The sequence below is a fragment of the Dendrobates tinctorius genome, unplaced genomic scaffold (genome assembly GCF_039654945.1).
Source record: "Dendrobates tinctorius isolate UK_male_01 unplaced genomic scaffold, ASM3965494v1 ptg000068l, whole genome shotgun sequence".
NCBI classification, from domain to species: domain Eukaryota; kingdom Metazoa; phylum Chordata; class Amphibia; order Anura; family Dendrobatidae; genus Dendrobates; species Dendrobates tinctorius.
In genome coordinates this window covers 3,833,466-3,856,513 of record NW_027361736.1, presented here as the reverse complement: position 1 = coordinate 3,856,513, position 23,048 = coordinate 3,833,466, and the positions used below count along the sequence as shown (strand labels likewise).

The 23,048-nt window shown below is 46.4% G+C and overlaps 1 protein-coding gene across 3 annotated transcripts in view; it reads right to left on the bottom strand.

The window, feature by feature from the left end:
• The window catches only part of KAT6B (lysine acetyltransferase 6B), a 695,781-nt gene that overhangs the window by 30,569 nt on the left and 642,164 nt on the right, over positions 1-23,048 (bottom strand). For 2 of the 3 annotated variants that reach the window (XM_073581050.1, XM_073581048.1), the window contains one exon: positions 7,235-10,073. In XM_073581050.1, coding sequence (XP_073437151.1) covers positions 7,591-10,073 — 2,483 coding nt within the window. In that variant the 3' untranslated portion in view covers positions 7,235-7,590. Of the gene's footprint in view, positions 1-7,234; positions 10,074-23,048 lie in introns of those variants that run through there. The other variant, XM_073581049.1, reaches the window with a different exon arrangement.

The window sequence follows — 23,048 nt, the reverse complement described above, 5'->3', positions numbered from 1 at the left end:
GGTACATTGGAAAGGCTACGGTCCTGAAGAACGTTCGTGGGTTCCTGCTCTATCGGTTCATGCGGATCGGTTGGTCCGGGCCTTTCACGCCAAGTACCCTGAGAGACCTGGGGGTCCAGTAGCCCCCCATTGAGAGGAGGGTACTGTCATGATCCTGGACGGGGTTTCGCTTTGGCCCGTCCTGGTCTGACTGGGGGTTAATTGTTCCGCCTCTCCCTGGCAGAGGGCAGCTATTTAATGCTCACTGGACCTAGGTCCGGTGTCAGTTATACTCCTGCCCTCGGCTGAGTTAGTTGACCCCTTGTATACGTGTGCCTTGTGCCTGATATCTTGCTTGCTTGTTTGGTTTTGATCCGGTTCTGTCTCTGTTACGAGTTCTGCCTGTCCCTCTTGTACTGCGCTACCTCTCGTGTATGACTCTCTGCTTGTGACCTGACTTCTCTCTACTCGTCCCCTTGGTACCGCGTCACCCTCTTGTGTATGACCTTTGGCTTTGTCTGACCTCCCGTCTGTTTACCCCTCCTGTACCTCGCTGTCTGTACTGTGAATGAACTCCGTTTTGCCCGACTCTGAGTTTTCTGTCAACTCTGAGAGCAGGACGCTAAGCCCCGCCCCCTTGCAGTCACATGACCGTAGGTCCCGTGCCGGCTTGCTAAACTTCATCACTCAGGTCCTGTGCACCTATACTTTCTGGCTATCCTGGTCCCCAGTGGTCCCTACAGTGCGGGTGAGTCCCTGCTCAGCGGAGGCTGTACGCCGGCACTGTCAGGATCCTGATAGAGGTAAAGAAAAACCTCAAGATCACTGTGTCTGAGCTCCAGAGATGCAGAAGGGTGATGGGAGAAAGTTCCACAAAATCAACTATCCCTGCAGCCATCCACCAGTCGAGCCTTTATGGCAGAGTGGCCTGACGGAAGCCTTTCCTCAGTGTCAGACATATGAAAGCCCACATAGAGTTTGCTAAAAAACTCATGAAGGACTCCCGGACTATGAGAAATAAGATTCTCTGGATATGATGTTATGATGATAGAACTTTTTGGTGATAATTCTAAGCGGTATGTGTGGAGAAAACCAGGCACTGCTCATTACCTGCCCAATACAATCCTAACAGTGAAACATGGTGGTGGCAGCATCATGCTACAGGGTTTTTTTTCAGCTGCAGGGACAGGATGACTGGTTGCAATTGAAGGAAACATGAATGCAGCCAAGTACAGAGAAAGCCTGGATGAAAACCTCTTCCAGAGTGCTCTGGACCTCAGACTTGGCCGAAGGTTCACCTTCCAACAAGACAATGACCCTAAGCACACAGCTAAAATAACAAAGGAGTAGCTTCAGAACAACTCTGTGACCATTCTTGACTGGCCCAGCCAGAGCCCTGACCTAAACCCAATAAAGCATCTCTGGAGAGACCTGAAAATGGCTGTCCACTAACGTTCACCATCCAACCTGACAGAACTGGAGAGGATCTGCAAGGAAGAATAGCCGAGGATCCCCAAATCCAGGTGTGAAAAACTTGTTGCATCATTCCCAAGAAGACTCATGGCTGTACTGGCTGAAAATAATGCTTCCACTCAACACTGAGCAAAGGGTCTGAATACTTATGATCATGTGATATTTCAGTTTTTCTTTTTTAATACATTTGCAAAAATTTCTACATTTCTGTTTTTTTCAGTGCAGAGTGTACATTAATGAGAAAAAAATGAACTTTTTTGAATTTAGCAAATGGTTGCAATGAAATAAAGAGTGAAAAATGTACAGGGGTCTGAATACTTTCCATACCCACTGTATAAGACTGCGTTCACACGTTGCGTTTTTTCTCATTTTCGCAGCGGTTTTTAACGCTCGATTTTGTCGCAAAAACGCAAAAAAAAAGCATCCCATGCAATCCTATGGGATTCCGCAATGCTGTGCTAATGCTGCGGATTTTCCCGCGGCAGAATCGCATTGCGGAAAAATATGCAGCATGCTCATTAATTTTGCGGAATCGCGTCAATTCCGCCCACATAGGAATGCATTGTTCTGCTTACTTTCCATATGTGGCTGTGCCCACCATGCAAAAAGTAAGCAGAACATTTGCGGATGGTACCCAGGGGGTGGAGGAGAGGAGACTCTCCTCCAGGCTCTGGGTACCATATCCCTGTAAAAAATAGAATTAAAATAAAAAATCTGGTTATATTCACCTTCCGGCGTCCCACGCAGCCTTACCGATGCTCCCGCCAACTCCTGTTCCCAGTAATGCCTTGCGGCAAGGACCTGTTATGACGTAGCGGTCTCGCAAGACCGCTACAGTATCGCGAGACGGCTACGTCATCAAAGGTTTCGCAAGGCATTACTGGGAACGGGAGCATCGCGATGATCGGGAACGCTGCGAGGGACGTCGGAAGATGAGAAAAACACGATTTTTAATTTTTTTATTATTTTTAACATTAGATCTTTTTACTACTGATGCCGCATAGGCAGCCTCAATAGTAAAAAGTTGGTCACACTAGTCAAACACTGTGTTTGAGAGTGTGACCAACCTGTCAATCAGTTCTCCAAGCGATGCTACAGATTGCTTGGAAAACGCTAACATTCTGCAAGCTAATTACGCTTGCAAATCACTAGTTTTTCCGTGGGAAAATTGTGGGATTAAAATGCGGTTTTCCCGCAGAATGGAATTCCAGAATTCCTGCGGTAACTTCCACGGGAGTTCTGCAACGTGTGCACATAGCCTAAGACTACTTATAAAAGCTCACACACAAAGAGGTAAGCAGCATGCTTAGTAAGGCTTACTTCCAGCAAACAACTGAAACAAAATAAAATGTAGTAAAATGTATTTACTACTTGGTTTCCTTTTGCGATACAAGATCTACTAGACCACAATGGGGACAAGTGTGACTGGTTAACACATTTTAGGCTGCAACAGCCAAGAGTGCAAGACAGCAAACCATAAGGGTATGTGCACACGCTGCGGATTCTGCTGCGGATCCGCAGCAGAATTAGCTGCATTGTACAGTACCATTATATCCTATGGAAAATGGATCCGCAGTGCAGATGGTGCAGAATTTTCCATGCGGTTTTTGCTGCGGTTTCCAATCCGCAGAAAGAATTGACATGTCATTCTTTTCTGCGGATTCCAAAGAGGTTTGCCATCTCCTCCATTGTAGAAATGATAAACTGCAGGGCAAAACCGCAGGCTAATCTGCAGATAAACCGCAGGTCTTTTGACCTGCGGATTTACCTGCGGATTTTGCAAAATCCGCACAGAGAAATCCGCAGACCAATCCGCAGCATGTGCACATAGCCTAAAACATACTTCAAAAGTAAACACAAATAAGAAAAACTGGATAAAGGAAGCAAAACTCTGGAGAGCATGTTCAGATATTATACGGTAGTAAGGCCGGTTTCACATTAGCGCTTTTTCAGCGCGCGCACGGCCGGGGGTAGCTCCGCCCCCGAGCCGGCTCTCTGCCCGGCGTGCCCGCCCCTTCCTTGTAGCGCCGCCTCCTAGCGGACAGCGGCGCCTGCGATCGGCGCACCCTATCTTTAGCATAGGGTGCGCCGATCGTGCGCAGGCCGTGCGCTAGTTGCGCTTTGACCTGCGCTGCGCACTTTTGACGGTGCGCCGTGCGCGCCAAAATCGAACTTTTCGGATTTTGGCGCGCACGGCGCACCGTCATAAGTGCGCAGCGCAGGTCAAAGCGCAACTAGCGCACGACCTGCGCACCCTATGCTAAAGATAGGGTGCGCCGATCGCAGGCGCCGCCGTCCGCTAGGAGGCGGCGCTACAGGCAAGGGGCGGGCACGCCGGGCAGAGAGCCGGATCGGGGGCGGAGCTACCCCCGGCCGTGCGTGCGCATAAAATGCGCTAATGTGAAACCAGCCTAAGAGACATACATTGGTATAAATACTTAGACTGGTCTTCAAATTAGTTCAGACTTTTTTTTTTAAATATCAGCTCAATACATATGTCATAATAGCATGATTTACCAGTACTGAGAAAATTGTCAGGGTCATGAAAGAGATGGACCTTTGCTCTAGTCTCTTAGGCCTCTTTCACACTTCAGTTTTTTGCATCAGTTCAAATCCGCCAAAAAGGCAGACAAGCGGATCCGTTCTTAACTGATGTGAATGGATGGCACAGGATCCGTTTTCAGACGGATCCTGAAAATGAGGAAATTTAAAGGAACCGCTGGCCGGGAAAGAGAGAGAGAGAGAGAGAGAGATTTTTTTTCGTCCGGCACCCAGAAAGAATTTCGGGTTAAATTTGTGTCTGGAGGATCCGCCAGAGAAAAAAACGTTGCAAGCTCCGTTTTGAAATCTTTGAGGATGGTGACGGACAGCAACTTTTGGCGGATCCGCAAAAAACACGGATGCAACGGACGGCAATCCGTCACAATCCGCCAGTAATGGAAGTCAATGGGGAAAAAAAACGGATCCTCAAAAGAAAATTGAGGATCCGTTTTTTTCAAAACCTGGCGGATTGTGACTGATTGTAAAAAACTGAAGTGTGAAAGAGGCCTTACAATTTTAACATGGTCCTGATTACAATTCAGCATCAAGCAAGGTGTTGGGAACTAGGACATACAGACAAAGTTACATCCACGGGCAGAGAGCTACTTCTATTCACTGTAATGCAAGAAGCTCTAATATCACTACTCTGATGAGAGCTACAGTGGCATGTAAAAGTTTGGGCATTCCTGGTCAAAATTACTGTTATTGTGAACAGTGAAGAAAGTGGAAGATGAAATTATCTCTAAAAGGCCTAAAGTTAAAGACTAAATATTTCCTTTGTATTTTACCCCCCAAAAATATATTTTTATTATCTTTTGCATTTTAAAGATTACAAAAAGTAAACTGGGCCAATGCAAATGTTTCGGCACCCGGAATGCTTAGTATGTAGTAGCACCCTCTTTAAAAAGTATCACAGCTTGTAAACGATTTTTGTAGGCAGACGAGAATCTTTCATTTCTTATTTAAAGGATTTTCAGCCATTCTTCTGTGGAAAATTCTTCCAGTTCTGTGAGATTCCTGGGTTGTCTTGCATGCACTGCTATTTTGAGGTCTAGCCACAGATTTTCAATGATGATCAGGGGACTGTGAGGACCATTATAAAACCTTAAGCTTGTGCCTTTTGAGGTAATATATTCTGAATGCGTGTTTAGCATCATTATCTACTTGTAGAGGCCAACCTTTTCTCAACTTCAGCTTTTTTTTATTACAAGTGTTATGTTTGCATCAAGAATTTATTGAAATTTCATTGAATCCATTCTTCCCTCTACCCGTGAAATGTTCCCTGTGTCATTGGCTGCAACACAACCCCAAAGCATTAATGATCCACCCCCATGCTTAATGATTGTCGAGATGTCCTTTTCCTGTAATTCTGTGCCCTATTTTCTCCACACATTCCTTTGATCATTGAGGCCAAAGAATTCTATGTTAACCTCACCGATCCAAAGGCCTTGTGTAGATGTTCTTTTGCATACTTCCAACGCTGAATTTTATGGTGACAAAACAGGAAAGGTTTTCTTCTGATGATTCTTCCATACAGGTCATATTTATGCAGGTGTGTTTGAACAGTAGAACAATGTACCGCAAATCCAGATTCTGCTATATCTTTCTGAAGGTCTTTTGCAGCAGTAAAAGGGGAATGGGGTCTGATTTGCCTCTGTAACAAAGCTATGAACAGCTCTCACTGAAATTTTGCTTCGTTTTTCAGACCATATCTTGACCTCCACTATTCCTGTTAACGCCTATTTCTTAATTACATTTCAAACTGAGGAAAGGGCAACTTGAAAATGCTTTGCTATCTTCTGATAGCCTTCTTCTGCTTTGTGCGCCTTCACTATTTTAATTTTCAGAGTTCAAGGCAGCTGCTTAAATGAATCCATGGCTGCTGTTTTTTGGCACAAGGTTAGAGAAGGCTTTTTATAACACTGGGAAATTTGCATCACCTGGCATTTCCTAATGATCAGAGTGAACAAGCCATAACAGTAACAGGCTAATTAATGTCTGAAACCTTGGTCAAAGTTATCTGGGCACACAAATCTCCAATGGGCCCAAACTTTTGCATTGACCCATTTTCCTTTTTGTAGTTTTTAAAATGTAAAAAATGACTATTTTTTTTGCCTAAAATACAAAGTGAATATGTCATCTTTAACTTTAGGCCTTTTAGAGATCATTTCATCTTCAACTTGCTTCACTTTTTACAATACCAGTAATTTTGACCAAGGGTGTCCAAACGTTTACATGCCACTGTATATAATTTTATCCTAAGGTGTACCAGTTTCAGAACTGCAAACACAGCTATACTGATTTACACAAAGACCACACACTTATTAAATTATCCTTGTTCCTGCAAGTTGCTGTTGGCAGCAAAATACTAAAAGCAATTGTGTTGCACAATTAGGGACCTAGTTAAGACACCATCAGCATTCCCAAACTCCACTCCTCACAGCCCCGAATACATCATGTTTTCAGGATCTGCTTAACATCGCACAGGTGAGAGACCCTGTGGCAGTTGGGAAATATTGTCTAGGAAACACCTAGAAAAGCTAATGCCCTCCCTAAAAAAAAATTCACGGTTATTAAAGATTACTGTAAACAAAAAAATTGTCCATACACTTTAAAATAGCTGTTGTTCAAGAATCACTTGCCAGTCAGTTATTCCTCCAATGAAGAAAGGAAAATTAGTCGCTGCCAGATGCCTATCCCACAGAACCACAATGCCTGAGATGGTTAGAAGACACCAAGTTGGGCAAACTATTATCTAATGTGTATTGCTACCCTAATGAAAAAGGTACATCGTTTTTAAAAAAGTTTACCACCTGATTTCATTAACGAGAGTATGTGCAAATTAGCTCTCTTGCAGAACATAGTAAGCTATCTTGCAAGTACCATCGAGGACCTTTAACAAGTCTTGAATCTAAAAAATACCTTAATCTGTTTCGGAGTGTTTACCCCTCATGAGTGAACAGCAGAGTCTAGCTCTCTGAGTGCAATGCCCTTGAGGCAACATGGGGAAAATACTAGTTCTCCTTAAAAAGACCAGCTTTAAGAGGGTGAAAACAACTTTGAAAATTTACTGTAACTATGATTTCTCATTTCTAGATAATTCAGCTTGGGATAATATTTCATTAAAGAATGAAACATTGATATTTGAATTCCAAAGGTCACTTAGAGAATGCCAATGGCATTAAGGAAGTGTGCTTGGTCATAACCAGTGATGAAAAGACTTTGTGATGGAAAATTGTGGTTCCTAAATAAATAGCAAACTTTTAATAAAGCAGTATTCCCAAACAAAAATAATAAATTCTCATTGGATGGAGGTTATCAATAAAGTGAGATAGTTTATGAAATGAGACAGAAAACAAGAAAAACATACTTTGAATTAGTGATTAAATAAATTAAGGAGAACAGATACATTTTAAACTAGTAGAAAATTAATGACCAGTCTAAATTGGAGAAAAAACATGCATCAATGAGACACAGAGTCTGTTTTCTTCAGTGACCACTGTAAGTCTGCATTTGAATCCAATGTGTAGATTCCATTTTAACTGCTGCAGAGAAAGGAAGAGAGGGTGTAGTGATATCGACATCAGAAAGATCAACTCACCGCCTCATGTATGAGCCATTGATTGACTGTTTGGGCATTGCTGTATTCATGTAACCATGATGCCCAGGGCTGGAGTACATCATGTTGCTGTGAGGGCTAGTCTGCATTGACTGCTGCGCATAAGGCTGGCTTCCCATCATGCTCATTTGCATTGAGTACTGAGGGTTCTGGTTCATGTAGCCATGATTGGTGTGGTACCCACTGTTCATCATTGACTGAGAAACACGATAACTACTCATGGCATTTAGCGTATTAACTGGGCTCACATTGTAAGTAGGAGCTGGCATTAAATTGACACCCATATTCATTCCTCGCTGCATGGTGAGAGCCCGAGAAAGAGATTGCATGGTCACATTCTGTGGAGGAGGAGCATGGCCATAGATTTGTGAGGGATGGGGCCCAGAAGGTGCTCCTGGAGGCAATGCAGACACTTTGGTCCGCATGGACATATGAGGTTTGCCTCCCATTTGTGTCTGAAGCCTTTGGCTGTGTGAAATTCCCATTTGGCCACTAGAAATGGTCCGCTGAAGGAGAGTCGGTGGCAAATTCATTGGTGGTGGTGTGAGGTTTGCAGGAGTCATTGTGGCTTGAGATTGTGAAGTAACAGAATGTGGTGACTGGGTAAGCTGCACCATGTTGCTTAGTGGAGAAGTAAGAGAGGCACTATTTGCATAGGATGTCACAGCCTGAGCATGGCTATAAGGCAGGGAGTGATCCATTAAGGTGTTTGTAAGCTGTTGAAGTTTGGCAAGGCTGAAAGTAGCAGAGGGTTGAGGATAGTGTGCTGACACAAAATCTCCTTGTCCTATTCTTTCATACAGCCCTCCAAGTCCACCACCTGGAGTTTCAGGTATGTCCAGCAAAGCAAAACCTGTGCTTGCAATTCCACATGGGGCAAGCTGCTGCTGTTGTTGTTGACCACCACTTCTGGGTCTCTCTACTGCAGAGACTTGTGTGGACTTGACACTGCAAGGTGGCTGTGGAGGTGGAGACCCAATCATGCTGCAACTTTTGTTCATTGAAGAAATTTGTTGCGTTACAGCACAACTACTTTTAGTCAAGTTAGTTGATGTCATATCTCCACTGAATGAACAGCTATTTTGAGAGGGTAAGATGCCAGATGCAATGCTAGAATCATAGCTGTTTGGGTTATCACAGTTCTCTGTAGTACGCTCAATACTACCCAAATCACTGAAGCCACTAGCCACAACTTGCTGTGCATGATCAGACACAGATGATACATCCATCATTGGGCTAGTTTCAATATTCGGTAAAGAAGGTACAGAAATGACTGCCTGCTTGGGGCTGATTGGAGCATAATTACTTTCCATAGAGGGTTCACTAGGGCTGTTCGCAGACTGGACTGTCTGACTAGGATATGAATTATTTGAGGACGCTGGGTTACCATGGTCAGACTGATGACAATCCTCTGTAAAAATAGCTGATGGACTCTGGTCATAACTGTGTAAATTATGACATGCTTCTTGCATTTCAGAACAGTTTCTAAACGCCTCCTCTTGCGCTTCATTTTCACGGCTTAGAGACTCAACAGCTTGTGCAGTTTCTGAGTCATTGTCAAGTCCATCCTCAGCATCACCAGTTAGCTCTGAAACTGGACCCACTTGGTGTGTTTCACATGAAACAATGGCTTGCTCTTCTAGTTCAGTTACCTGTTCATTTGCATGCTGTACCAGTTGCTTTGCTTCAATTATTTCATCACAGCTGCTGCTTAAAATATCAGGTTGAGATGTATGATTTGCAATACTCTTCTTTTCTTCTAAAAAACTCTCCTTATCCTCTAAAGACTCCTCAAAAGGATGTTCAGGTACCTCCTTCTGTGAAATATCATGATGGCTCTCATCTTCATCATCAGCATCATGATCTTCATTAGGAGACTGGTGGTCTTCATCTTTTGCCTCATCATTTGCAGGTGCAAGCTCACTGACTTGATTAGCCACAAAGTTTTCCACATTTTCCAACATTTTGTTTGACTCATTTATTTCTTCTTGCACATTTTTCTCTTCCTTTAAAGAAGAATCTGTTCTCTTGTCAGCTTCATGTATCTTCTCCTTTTTAATTTTTTCAAGTTTTAGATTGTCATCTTTCTTTTCCTCCTCTTCCTCTGCCTTTTCCAGATTGGTGCTACAAGGACTTGGTAGCTCTAGCACAGAAGTTCCTTCAACATGAGTTTGAATTTGTTCAGTGGCCTGTACAACATTGTCCTGATGTGGATCCCGCTCTTCTTCATCTTCAACTTTGGTGTCTTCAATCTGATCCTGATAGTCTGATTCCATTGGAGTCTCTGGGGGAGTGTACAAGTTGAGTTTGAATCCAGATTTCCTGTCTACACTATGCCTTCTTTTAGAAGGCCCTCTCTTTAACCTTTTAAGACAGCCCTGCTTTCTTGGAGCCCGATCCAAAGTCTTTTCTTCAGTATTCTGGTTATTGACCTTTTCTTGGAAAATTTCTTCTACATGATCTGTACAGAAACAAATAATATTGAGTTAGTGTATAAACTATATTTATACAATTTAAGGCAATAAATGCTGAAGAATGGAGCTGATCACATTAAATTACTTGTGACAAATAATGAAGTGTTATTTCCCTTACCACTCTAAGTCCTCAATCACGTCAGTATATATATTGTATAGATTACAAAAATATTTCATACACACACACACTATATACATACACTCACACACAAACAAAAGATATAGATTTACTGTCGTATATAGTTTTCAGGCGTCAGTTAAAATTCACACCTGTTCAATGTGCTCACAGGGTTTTTGTTGTTTGAGAGAGAGAGAGAGATAATATATACAGTATATATTTTTTTAGTATAGTTTTTATTTTTGTTACATGGACCTGCCTGCACTTGCAAATTTGATCCATGACTGTACTGTATATATATATATATATATATATATATATATATATATATATATACACATACAGAGTGGGGGAAAAGGGGAAATTAAGTATTTAGTCAGTCACCAATTGTGCAAGTTCACCCACTTAAAAAGGTGACAGAGGCCTTAATTGACATCATAGGTAGATAGGTAGACTACAACTATGAGAGTCAAAATGAGATAACAAATCCAGAAAATCACATTGTCTGATTTGGCAACATTTATTTTTCAAATCATGGAGGAAAATAAGTATTTGGTCACCTAAAAACATGCAAGATTTCTGGCTCACACAGACCTGTAACATCTTATTTAAGAGGCTCCTCTGTCCTCCACTCATTACCTGTAGTAATGGCACCTGTTTCATAGAATCATAGAATCGTAGAGTTGGGAGGGACCTCCTGGGCCATCTGGTCCAACCCCCTGCTCAAAGCAGGATTCGCTAAATCATCCCAGTCAGATGTCTGTCCAGCCTCTGTTTGAAGACTTCCATTGAAGGAGAACTCACCACTTCTCGTGGCAGCCTGTTCCACTCATTGATCACTCTAACTGTCAAAAAGTTTTTTCTAATATCTAATCTGTGTCTCCTCCCATTCAGTTTCATCCCATTGCTTCTAGTCTTTCCTTGTGCAAATGAGAATAAAGTTGATCCTTCTACAATGTGACAGCCCTTTAGATATTTGTAGACAGCTATTAAGTCTCCTCTCAGTCTTCTCTTTTGCAAATTAAACATTCCCAAATCCTGCAACCTTTCCTCATAAGACAGGGTTTGCAGACCGGTCACCATTCTGGTCGCTCTTTTCTGAACTTGCTCCAGTTTGTTGATGTCTTTTTTAAAATGTGGTGCCCAAAACTGGACACAATATTCCAGATGAGGTCTGACCAAAGAGGAGTAGAGGGAAATAATGACTTCACGTGATCTAGACTGTATGCTTCTGTTAATACATCCTAGAATTGCATTTGCCTTTTTTGCTGCTGCATCACACTGTTGACTCATATTCAGTCTGTGATCTATTAGTATACCCAAGTCTTTTTCACATGTGCTGTCACTTAGCCCTATTCCTCCCATTCTATATATGTTTTTTTCATTTTTATTGCCCAGATGTAGTACTTTGCATTTCTCCCTGTTAAAAACCATTCTGTTAGTTGCTGCCCACTTCTCCAGTTTATTTAAATCTTTTTGAATCCTCTCTCTCTCTTCTCTAGTATTAGCTATCCCTCCTAGCTTTGTGTCATCAGCAAATTTAATCAGTTTACCCTCAATTCCTTCATCTAAATCGTTGATAAAGATGTTGAACAATACAGGGCCCAGGACAGAGCCCTGTGGTACCCCACTTGAGACATTCTTCCAACTGGATGTGCAGCCATTTACGACCACTCTTTGGGTCCGATCACTAAGCCAGTTATGAATCCACCTAACAGTTGCCTTGTCCATTCCATACTTAGTCATTTTTTCAATAAGGATTGTATGAGAGACTTTGTCAAATGCTTTGCTGAACTTGTTATCAGTATAAAAGACACCTGTCCACAATCACAGTCACACTCCAAACTCCACTATGGTGAAGACCAAAGAGCTGTCGAAGGACACCAGAAACAAAATTGGAGCCATGCACCAGGATGGGAAGACTGAATCTGCAATAGCCAAGCAGCTTGTTGTGATGATATCAACTGTGGGAGCAATAGTAAGAAAATGGAAGACATACAAGACTTCGGGCTCCACGCAAGACCTCCCTCCGTGTGGTCAAAATGATCGCAAGAACGGTGAGCAAAAATCCAAGAACCACACGGGGGGACCCAGTGAATGACCTGCATAGAGCTGGGACCACCGTAACAAAGGCTAACACACTACGCCACCAGGGAATCAGATCCTGCAGTCCCAGATGTGTCCCCCTGCTTAAGCCAGTACAGGTCCGGGGCCTTCTGAAGTTTGCTAGAGAGCGTTTGGATTTTCCAGAAGAGTATTGGGAGAATATCATATGGTCTGATGAAACCAAAGTAGAACTGTTTGGTAGAAACACAACTAGTCATGTTTGGAGGAGACAGAATGATGAGTTGCATCCAAAGAATACCATACCTACTGTGAAGCATGGGGGTGGCAACATGAGTCTTTGGGGCTGTTTCTCTGCAAAGGGACCAGGACAACTGATCCGTGTACATGAAAGAATGAATAGAGCCATGTATCGTGAGATTCTGAGTGCAAACCTCCTGCCACAATTCATTTTTGGATTTGTGGCAGCTCTGTTTCCACTCAGTTAAAACTTTTTTCCTTTCAGGCCAGCAGGGGTTAATGTCAGTTTTTCCCCAATGGCAATCTGGTGTAATTGCAGTGCTGCTGAATCAGCTGATGTGGGCGGTGACCACTCCCACCATCCTTTAAAAGGTCACCTGACGCATCACCTGACTGTCGGTGATAAAGTAATCTTCAGTGACTGTTATGATTGGGTCACCAAGGAGGAGAGCAAGCCCAAGCTAAGCCACAGAAAACCAGAGAGGTTGGTAACTAAGTGGATTGCAGACCCCTGATCCTATCCACACAACTAGCAGTAGCCGTGGAGCGTGCCTACGATGATCCTAGATGCCTCGGCACAGCCGGAGAGCTAACTAAGCCTAAAGCAAGAAAGGGGAAATCTAAACTGCCACAGAGCAGAGCCCAAAGGAATAGATAGCCCTCAAACATGTATTGTTGGTGAGACAAGATGAAAACACAAACGCAGGCAGGAAAATAGACTGAGCAAATGGTGGGGCCCACATTGGCTAGACAGGACAGGAAAGGAAAGACACTGTCTGCAATCACGCAAAAAAACCTGCAAAAAAGTCCAACACGTCTGATACAAAAAATACTGAAGTCGCACGACTTCGCCCACTATAGTAGCACTCTGGTATATTCTGAAAGCAGAGCAAAAAGAGGCCAATCTAATAAGGGACAAAAACAAACTGGCACAAGCAGTAACATATGGATGGTGATTCAGCACAGCCCCAGCCTTAGCTGGCTGACCACACAAAACTGAGATAGACAAAACCAGATCAAATGTAAACAGAATAGCAAATGAACACTTAACTGAAAATGCAGGGACTGAGCTGGAAACTAAGACCTCAGAAGGCAGGAAGAAAATCACCAGCAGGGATAGAGGAAGTCGGCTGTCTTAAATCCCAGTCTGAAACTCCAGCTCTCCAATCGTTGTCCTCATTATCAGGTGGCAAGCCTCTGTTAATCAGATCAGCTCCATTACCTCCAGTAACCACCAGAGGGAGCCCAGAAAGAGAACTCGCAACCCCTCTGTCAATTTGACCAGCTCCACTACCTTCAGTAGTAACCAGAGGGAGGCCAGGAAGTGAATTCACAACAAGTGACCAAGACTGTGTGAGGAGCTCTCTGGGTGCAGTGGTGCTTCTGCTCTGTTCATTACCCTGGTGCCTTTATACTGCTGTGTGGTGCTTTGCAGCACAGAAAGCTAAGTGTTATTTCCTCATTGCTTTCGTGTCTGTCACTATCCCCTGTGTGTAATATCTGCAGAGGTGAGGCTAGCACCCATCGCCGGCCAGTGCACTAGCCAGGGCAGAGTTAAGTGACCGTTAGGGATGAGGTATCCTGACGGCAATAGGGGGGAAGGACCTACATAGGGCGTTAGGGGAGTGCAGGGACAGGCTCAGGTTTGATCTCAGGTGGTGACCATCCCTCATTATTATTATTATTATTATTTATTAATATATCACCATTGATTCCATGGTGCTGTACATGAGAAGGGGTTACAATCAAATTACAGATATCACTTACAGTAAACAAACTAACAATGACAGACTGATACAGAGGGGAGAGAGGACCCTGCCCTTTCGGGCTTACATGCTACAGGATGGTGGGGAAGGAGACAGTAGGTTGGTGGGTTGCAGCAGTTCCGGTGTTGGTTGAGGTGATATCACTGGTAGTGGTGAGAGAGAAGGAGGTAGCGGGGTCAATGCAGGCTGTAGGCTTTATTGAAGAGTTGGGTTTTCAGGTTCCGTCTGAAGTATCCAAATGTGGTTGATAGTCGGACTTGTTGGGTCAAAGAATTCCAGAGAATAGGGGCTATTCGGGAGAAATTTTTGAGTCATTCCATATCGGTAGGGCCTTCCTCTCCCCAATACCATCCCGTTGTGTGAGTGTTGCGCCGTTCGCTGACCGACCACCCGTTGGGTCAGGTCACATCGTAACTTTATCACCGACCATCACATTTTTCCAGTGAACCATGGCTCAAATGCAGGCCTTCGCCCAACTGATCCAGACCTTCACTGATGAGCTTAAGGAGCTACAGTGTCAGGTGACACAACAGCTGCAGCAGTTGTCAGGGTTCTGGGTCTCGGTTCAGGTACAGGCTCAACCGGAACAAAGAGGCATAGTGTGATCCTGGTCTCCTGGTTGGACGCCCTCCCCAACGCCATGTACTATATTTATACTCACCTCTCTCCTATTGGCGCCACCCCCTGATGAATGCAGTGTGCCGAAACGCGTGTTGGGGAAGGCGTCCATCCAGGAGACCAGGATCACACTATACCTGTTGTGAGTTCATTTTCCCCTTCACCATTGAGGTCTGATGAACTCCCTCTTCTGGTGAAGGAAGGTAGTGAGGCTGATTACCAAGCACCTGAGCAGAATGATGATGACTGGGTGACTGGAATTGCTGACTGGATATAAGGCAGCCGACGCCCTTCTGCCTTGCGGGTGATTTCTCTGAGGGATTCTAGGAGACCAGTCTGATTCCTGCTCCTCAAAAGCTAAGTTTTCTGCTCTGCTTTTTGCATTTGTGTTTTGGTTTTGTTTTGCCTTGTTTTTCTGGATTTCTGCCATTCCCTACGGGGTGAGCTGAATTCCTTTTTGCTCTGTCTTCAGAAAATACCTGAGTACTGATATAGTCTTTTTGAAGCCTAGCGTCTTCAGGGCTTTTTTCCCTATCAGTCTGTTTGCTCTTGTTTTGATAGGGTTTTTGGCGGATTGCAGACAGCAGCTTTTCTATCCTGTCCTATTTAGTTAGCTTGGGCCCCATCATTTGCTCAGCCTATCTTTCTATCTGTGTGAGTGTTTTTTCATCTTGCTTCACCGTCATTATATGTTGGGGGCTGCCTATTGCTTTGGGGTCTGCTCTGGGGCAGTTTAGATTTCCCTTTCTGTCTTTAGGCTATTTAGTTCTCCGGCTGTGATCGAGGGGTCTAGGGCACCGTAGGAACCCCCCACTGCTACTGCTAGTTGTTGTTGATAGGTTCAGGGGTCTGCAATCCGATAGCTGCCAACTTCTCTGGTTTTCTGGACTTAGCTAGTATTTCTGTTTTTGCCTCCTACGGTGACTCATTCATAACAATACCTATTTGTGAGTCACTCGATATTATCATGTTTTATATAGTTTACCTGTCTCTACATGTTGATTCCTGGTCACTGTATATACGATGTGGACATAGTGACACCCGGTGGTATATTTTTGCATCTGCACTTTACTATTTTACTTGGTATACAATACATTTTCACTGTTTTGGATATACTGACACCCAGTGGTGAATTCTTGTGTCAGCACTTTACTACATTACCTTATATATATTCTATCCAGTGTATGTAGAGGTTTTTTGATACATTTATATTTGTTTATGTTATTTTTGCACATTTGCACTTTTTTTTACTCTTTTGTATTACCGTATTTTTCGGACCATAAGACGCACTTTTTTCCCCAAAAATTTTGGGGGAAAGTGGGGGGTGCATCTTATGGTCGCAATGCACGGTACCTGGTGCGGTGGTGGCAGCGGGCGAGGCTCTGCGGTGGAGGCAGCAGGCGGCGCTCTGCGGTGCGGTGGTGGCAGCGGGCTGTGCTCTGGTGCAGGGGCAGCGGCTCCGCCGGCGTTTCTTTGGAGGCCCCCGCACACCCCTTGCTGGGAGCGGCCATGTTGCGGTGGCCTCCGGGAGCATGGACGCCGGCAAGATGGCCGCCGGTCCGGGGACGGAGCATGTGTAGCTTCAGATCTCGTCCCGAGATCTCAGGGGACGAGATCTCGATGCCGAGATTTGAATCTCGTCCCTCGAGATCTCGGCACGAGATCTGAAGCTGCATATGCGCCGTCCCCGGACCGGCAGCCATCTTGCCGGCGTGCATGCTCCCGGAGGCCACCGCAACATGGCGGCGCCCAGCAAGGGGTGTGCGGGGGCCTCCGGGCTGCGAAGAAACGCCGGCGGAGCCACCGCCCCTGCACCGGAGCACAGCCCGCTGCCACCACCGCACCGCAGAGCGCCGCCCGCTGCCACCACCGCAGAGCCCACCTGCCCCAGCACAGCTGCCCCTGCACAGCTGCCCCAGCACAGCTGCCCCAGCCCACCTGCCCCAGCACAGCTGCCCCTGCCCCAGCCCACCTGCCCCAGCTGCCCCTTCCCCAGCTGCCCCTGCCCCAGCTGCCCCAGCACAGCTGCCCCTGCCCCAGCCCAGCTGCCCCAGCACAGCTGCCCCTTCCCCAGCCCACCTGCCCCAGCTGCCCCAGCACAGCTGCCCCTGCCCCAGCACAGCTGCCCCTGCCCCAGCTGCCCCTGCCCCAGCACAGCTGCCCCAGCACAGCTGCCCCTGCCCCAGCTGCCCCTGCCCCAGCACAGCTGCCCCTGCCCCAGCTGCCCCTGCCCCAGCACAGTTGCCCCTGCCCCAGCACAGCTGCCCCTGCCCCAGCACAGCTGCCCCAGCACAGCCCACCCGCCCCAGCCCCAGCGCAGCTGCCCGAGCACAGAGCCACCGCCACCGCACGAGCCTGGACCACTGAATGACCCCTGTGACTACTTCTCCACCTGTGCCGGATCCCTTCCCAGGTAAGCTGAATTCGGACTGTAAGACGGACCCCCATTTGACACATTATTTTTTTTTTCCCTATTTTCCTTCTGAAAATAGGGGTGCGTCTTATGGTCCGGTGCGTCTTATAGTCCGAAAAATACGGTAATTTTTTTTTGCCAACTTTGCCATATGCACTATATTTAATATACATATATTTTTCACCATATATTATTGGCATCTTTTGTATATACGTTTTACACTGAGATATCCACAACTATTCTATGCAAACTGGATAAGTGTGCCCCATATTTTCTTGTAGCATACAGATATGCATTATAATTATTACTAACTGTATTTTGTATTTAATTATGGATTTTTGACCATGAATCAATCCATTTTTTAACCTGATATATTAATAAAATTATGATTTTATATTTGTGACTCTTTGGGCTTTTAGTCGGCTTTTTTTCTTGTGTTTTTTATGTGTTTTTTTCCGATTATCCAATGCTTTATTAAGGTCCACTTTCGCAGTAGTGCCAACCAAATGTGGTATTTTATTCTATTCTATTTTGATCCACTATACCGATATAATTAATTCCACTTTTTCTGGCACTCAGGGTTGAGTTCCCCCTATTGTGAGTTCATTCTCTGGTCCACCAGCTGTGAGTTCGCCTTCCAGACTCCCTCTGGTGGTAACAGGAGGTAGTGAGGCTGATTTAATCAGTAGAGATCTATCACCTGATAATGAGGATGACGATTGGACCTCAGGAATCTTAGACTGGTTTAAGACAGCTGACGCCCTAGTCTAGTGCTGGTGGCTGCTTCTGGCTTCTCAGGTCATAGTTTTCAGCTCTGTTCCAGCCTTCTCAAAGCTAAGTGTTTTTGCTAATGTTCACACTTGATTTTGTTGGTCTATTCAGATTTTTGTGTGTTCAGCCAGCCCCGGCTGGGGCTGTGCTGAATTTCCACTCTTATTTATCTGTTTTTGCCAATTTGCTTTTTAGTCCCTTATTAGATTGGCCTCTTTTTGCTCTGTCTCAGAATATTTCAGAGTGCTGATATAGTGGGAGAAGTCTAGTGACTTCAGGGTTAATTTTGCTATCAGAAGTGTTGGACATTATTTTTGTAGGGTTTTTGGCAGATTGCAGACAGTGTCTTTCCTTTCCTGTTCTTTATAGATAGTTTGGGCCCCATCGTTTGCTCTGCCTATTTTCCTGCCTGTGTTTGTGTTTTCATCTTGTTTCATCATCAATACATGTGTGGGGGCTGTCTATTCCTTTGGGGTCTGCTCTGGGGCAGTTAGTTTTCCCTTTTCCTACTTTAGGCTTATGTAGTCCTGTGACGAGGCGTCTAGATCATCGTAGGAATTCTCTACTGCTACTGCTAGTTGTGTGGTTAAGATCAGGGATCTGCAATCTGCATAGCTACCAACCTCTCTGGTTTTCTGGGACTTAGCTTTTGTTGTCCTCCTCGGTGACCCATTCATAACATCCCCCTCTTCTTTGCATTGTCCATGGTCTGAGGGGTAGGACATTAGTGAAACCCCTAAGCTTTCAGGCCATTGACTCCGTCTCACTCAGCCAAGGGAGGGTGACCCAGTCATAGATAATATACACCTGCGAATAATGACTCGTTATGAAGAGTCCCTGTTGTGCTACATCTTGAAGGGTATGCCAATTCCCATCGTTTTAGGCCTCCCTCGGTTGAAAAAACACAACTCGGTCATAGATTGGCGGTCCAGGGAAGTAGTCAGCTGGGACCAGTCATGTAAGGACTTCTGCCCGGGAGCTACAATCTCTGCCGTCCTTCTACAACCTACCCCTTCTTTTCCAGTGGGGGCAGCAGAGGTGCTGCCAGGGAGTAGGGGCAAGACTAAACCCTCACCACAAGTAAACCCTGAGTCTCGGTTTCCTCTTAGGAGGAGTGGTCAGGGGAGGGTGATGGTTCCCTCTGTGGGTATTGGGGGTATGAGTTTGGTGACACAGAAGTACGCCTCCTTTGTTGGTTCCTTAATTAGTTCACATCTTGTGGCAAACACATATGTGGAAATAAACGTTCTGGTCCGGACCTGTGTGTGAATGATTACGTGTGGGTGTCCACCAAAAACATCAGGTGGAAGTATGCTACTGGAATCTGGAGTTCTAGGGTGATTGGGCTATATTCAGCATGGGAACTTTCCAGCTGGAGTTACCCCCAGTAATGCACAACTCATTCGACAGGTCGGCGCTCTGGAGATTTGTGGCATCTCTTAAGCCTACGTTATTGTCATCTCGATCGGGCTGCATTCACCATAAACCTGAGGATCACGTGACAGCAGAGGGGAACTCTGGTGGATCGAGGCATCCTCATCGTAAGTCATTTTCTGGTGAGATCCGGTGTTGAGGGTCCAGAGGCCCATCATTGAAAGGGAGGTACTATTGGATTTTTGGATTTGTGGCAGCTCTGGTTCCACTCGGTTAAAACTTTTTTCCTTTCAGGTCAGCGGGGTTTAATGTCAGTTTTTCACTGCTGACAATCTGGTGTAATTGCAGTGCTGCTGAGTCAGCTGATGTGGGCGGTGACCACTCCCACCATCCTTTAAAAGGTCACCTGATGCTTCAGGCCTTACCCCACCTAGGCTTGGGGATATTCATCACCCTCCCTGCAGAGTGCCTAATAGCCAGTACACGGCAAGGCGGTCCTTCTGACGACTACTTATCCTAGGTGCAGCTCCCTGACTGATCTGAGCAGGGCCGCCATCAGGGCATTACTGCCTTGACTGGCGTATGGGGCCCGGTGGGCAGAGGGGGCCCGCATCGGGCCCCATCTCATCTGCACACCGGGCCCGACCGGCAGGCTAAGCCGGGCCCTGGCTAGCGGCGCTGCGGCAGTTCAACTGTGTGGGCGCCTGTACATCCCTGGTAACATCCCCTGTCATAGTGCTCAGCGCTGGTGCGGGGTCAGTGTGGTGGCGGCTGCCCCCTCCTCCCGGCTATCATTCAGAGGCGGAACTCGGCACTTGTATCCTCCCCTCCATGTGTCCGCGGCCGGTCGGATGGCTGTCCTACTCCAGGCCGGGGCTTTGGCTGGGTCTCAGCGGCTCGTGTATTCCTCCTCAGCAGCGGCCGGTAAAAGCAGTGTGTGAGGGTATATGAGGCTGCGGCTCAGCAGGCCCGTACCAGGCCCGGTGGCACAGATATTCAGTGTGATGTGTGTGCAGGGTGTCACAGTGTGCCCACAGTGTGTGCAGGGTGTCAGTGTGCCCGCAGGGTGTCACAGTGTGCCCGCAGTGTGTACAGGGTGTCACATTGTGTGCAGGGTGTCAGTGTGCCCGCAGTGTGTGCAGGGTGTCACAGTGTGTGTGCAGGGTGTCAGTGTGCCCGCAGTGTGTGCAGGGTGTCACTGTGTGCCCGCAGGGTGTCACAGTGTGCCCGCAGTGTGTACAGGGTGTCACAGTGTGCCCGCAGTGTGTGCAGGGTGTCACAGTGTGCCCGCAGGGTGTCACAGTGTGTCCGCAGTGTGTACAGGGTGTCGCATTGTGTGCAGGGTGTCACAGTGTGCCCACAGTGTGTGCAGGGTGTCGCAGGGTGTCGCAGTGTGTGCAGGGTGTCACAGTGTGCCCGCAGTGTGTGACTAGGTGTCAGCCCTGTGTGCCAGCACAGGTCTGTGAGGGGTGTGTTTAACAAATATTTAATAGGCTAGAGTAGAGTAGAGCTTGGCCAAAGATTCTACCTTGTGGTTTTGGCCAAAACAAAAGCTGCCGGCTATATGTGTGATCTGGAGATGGGAACTGATAATGTGTGATTGGTGAGAAGTCAAGTTTTTCCAAGAGAGCGCGGTGGGACTGTAGACAGTTCGAGGGGTGGAGGCGGGGCTGGGGTGGAGTCTGGGCGGAGTCTCAAGGGGGCCCTGAAAATTTTGCCAGTATGGGGCCCCAAAATTCCTAAAGTAGTGGCAGCCCTGGACCTGAGGGTAAGGGGGGGCGCCAGAGAGCTGCAAGTTCCAACCCGTAACTGGAAAGTGGGATATACAAATATATTCCCCTTGTAATTCATGACATATTGATGGCAGCAGTGGGATAATAGAGCATTAGTGATCTGGTTTGAGCAATCATTCCTCTCACTAAAAACTTATACTTGTACTGTTCTTGCGAAGACCCTGCGCAAAAAGTTTTGGAGAACAAACTCAGTGTTTATTAGATCTGAGACAATACTTTTTTATATAGCAGTTACCCCATCCCCTTCTCTTTGCTTTTCTGTCCTATCTTTTATTTGGCAACCATGGTTACGCTGGGAGAGGCTGGTATAGGCAGCAGACCAAGGACACTCTTATTGCCCTGTGCACGTCGAAGCAGAAACAAAAACCAAATGTTCGCGGAACTGGTGCAACTTGAAGCAGAAGCCAGCCCAAGCGCAGGTGGTGCTGCACTGGAGGTCCAACCGCTGAATGCCGGCCCTACTTGCAACCAGTGTAGTGTGGACTGCTTTCTGCAGATGGCTCTGCAACAATGCTCCACAGACGACCAGGACAGACATCTGCAGCTGATCCAACAATACCAAGAGAAAGCTGAACCGGAGGTCCAAGCCCAGCGAGAAGCCGCGTGGGAAGAAAGACAGTACCAACTGGACTTAGCCCAAATCCAGGGGTAGATGTCTTCCCAGCCCAGCAGTGAGTCCAGCAACGCTTAGTTTCGTAAACCCCGGCCAGAGCACTTTCCTGTGATGGAAAAGGAGGGGACTTGGACTCATTTCTGCATGCATTTGAGTAAGCCTGCAGACAGTACCAGCTGCCTGAGAGCCAATGAGCCCGATATTTGATCCAAGGGCTCAAAGGAAAAGCTCTGGAGGTGTTTGCTTCTCTCCTGTCAGACCAAGATGGAGACTATGAGGCCATCAAGCATGCCCTGATAAAGAAGTACCAGCTCACTCTTGAAGTTTACCGTAGAAAGTTATGACCATCTTTGAGCAGCTGCAGGACCTCATGATCAAAGACCAGTTCCTACATCTTTGCCCAGCTGAGGTGCGACAGTTCGTGATGGACCGAGAGCCAAAAGATGCAGACAAAGCAGCGCAGGTCGTCGACACCTATGAAGCCCACCGTAAACCGGAAGCGCGAAAGCCAGTCACCGCCAGCTGGAGAGGGAGTAAGCCATCAACCAACCCCAGTGCCCCTGCCAACTGACTCCCTGGAGGCCCTGTCCCCGTTGCCAGCACCAGGTCTACATCAGACCCTCGCAAGTGTTTTTCTTGAAATCGGACTGGACAAATCAGCACCACCTGTCTGGAGAAGCAGAAGAACCCCCCAGGCAAAGCCTCAGAGCCTAATGCAGCAGTTCTTTTTGTGGGTGAGGCGGTTGAGAGGGTCTGTGATAATGTGACAATGTGCAGCAAGTCACCGTGGGGAGCCGTGTCACTAGAGACCTCAAGGACCCCGGGGCTGAACGAACCCTCATCTGACCCGTACTGGCAGCCCCTGAAGAGATAATTCCGGGGAAAACCCTGACTGTCACTGGGATTGGGGGAGTCCACTGCCCTTTGCCGATGGCCCGGGTTTTTACAGATTGGGGTGCCGGAAGCGGGGTGAAGGAAATGGGCTTGACGGAAAACTAGCCCACCGACATTTGTTGGGGACTGATATTGGGAGAATATTTGCATATTATGTCCCTGACCCCCCTCCCCAATCTGATACTAAGGGTAATGTTAATGATAAAACCAGGGGAAGAGTCTTGAGGAGATCATTTGCATATTCCCAGTGCCTTCTGGGATAAGTGAAGAGTCTCCGCGAGCTCAACGATCACTGGGT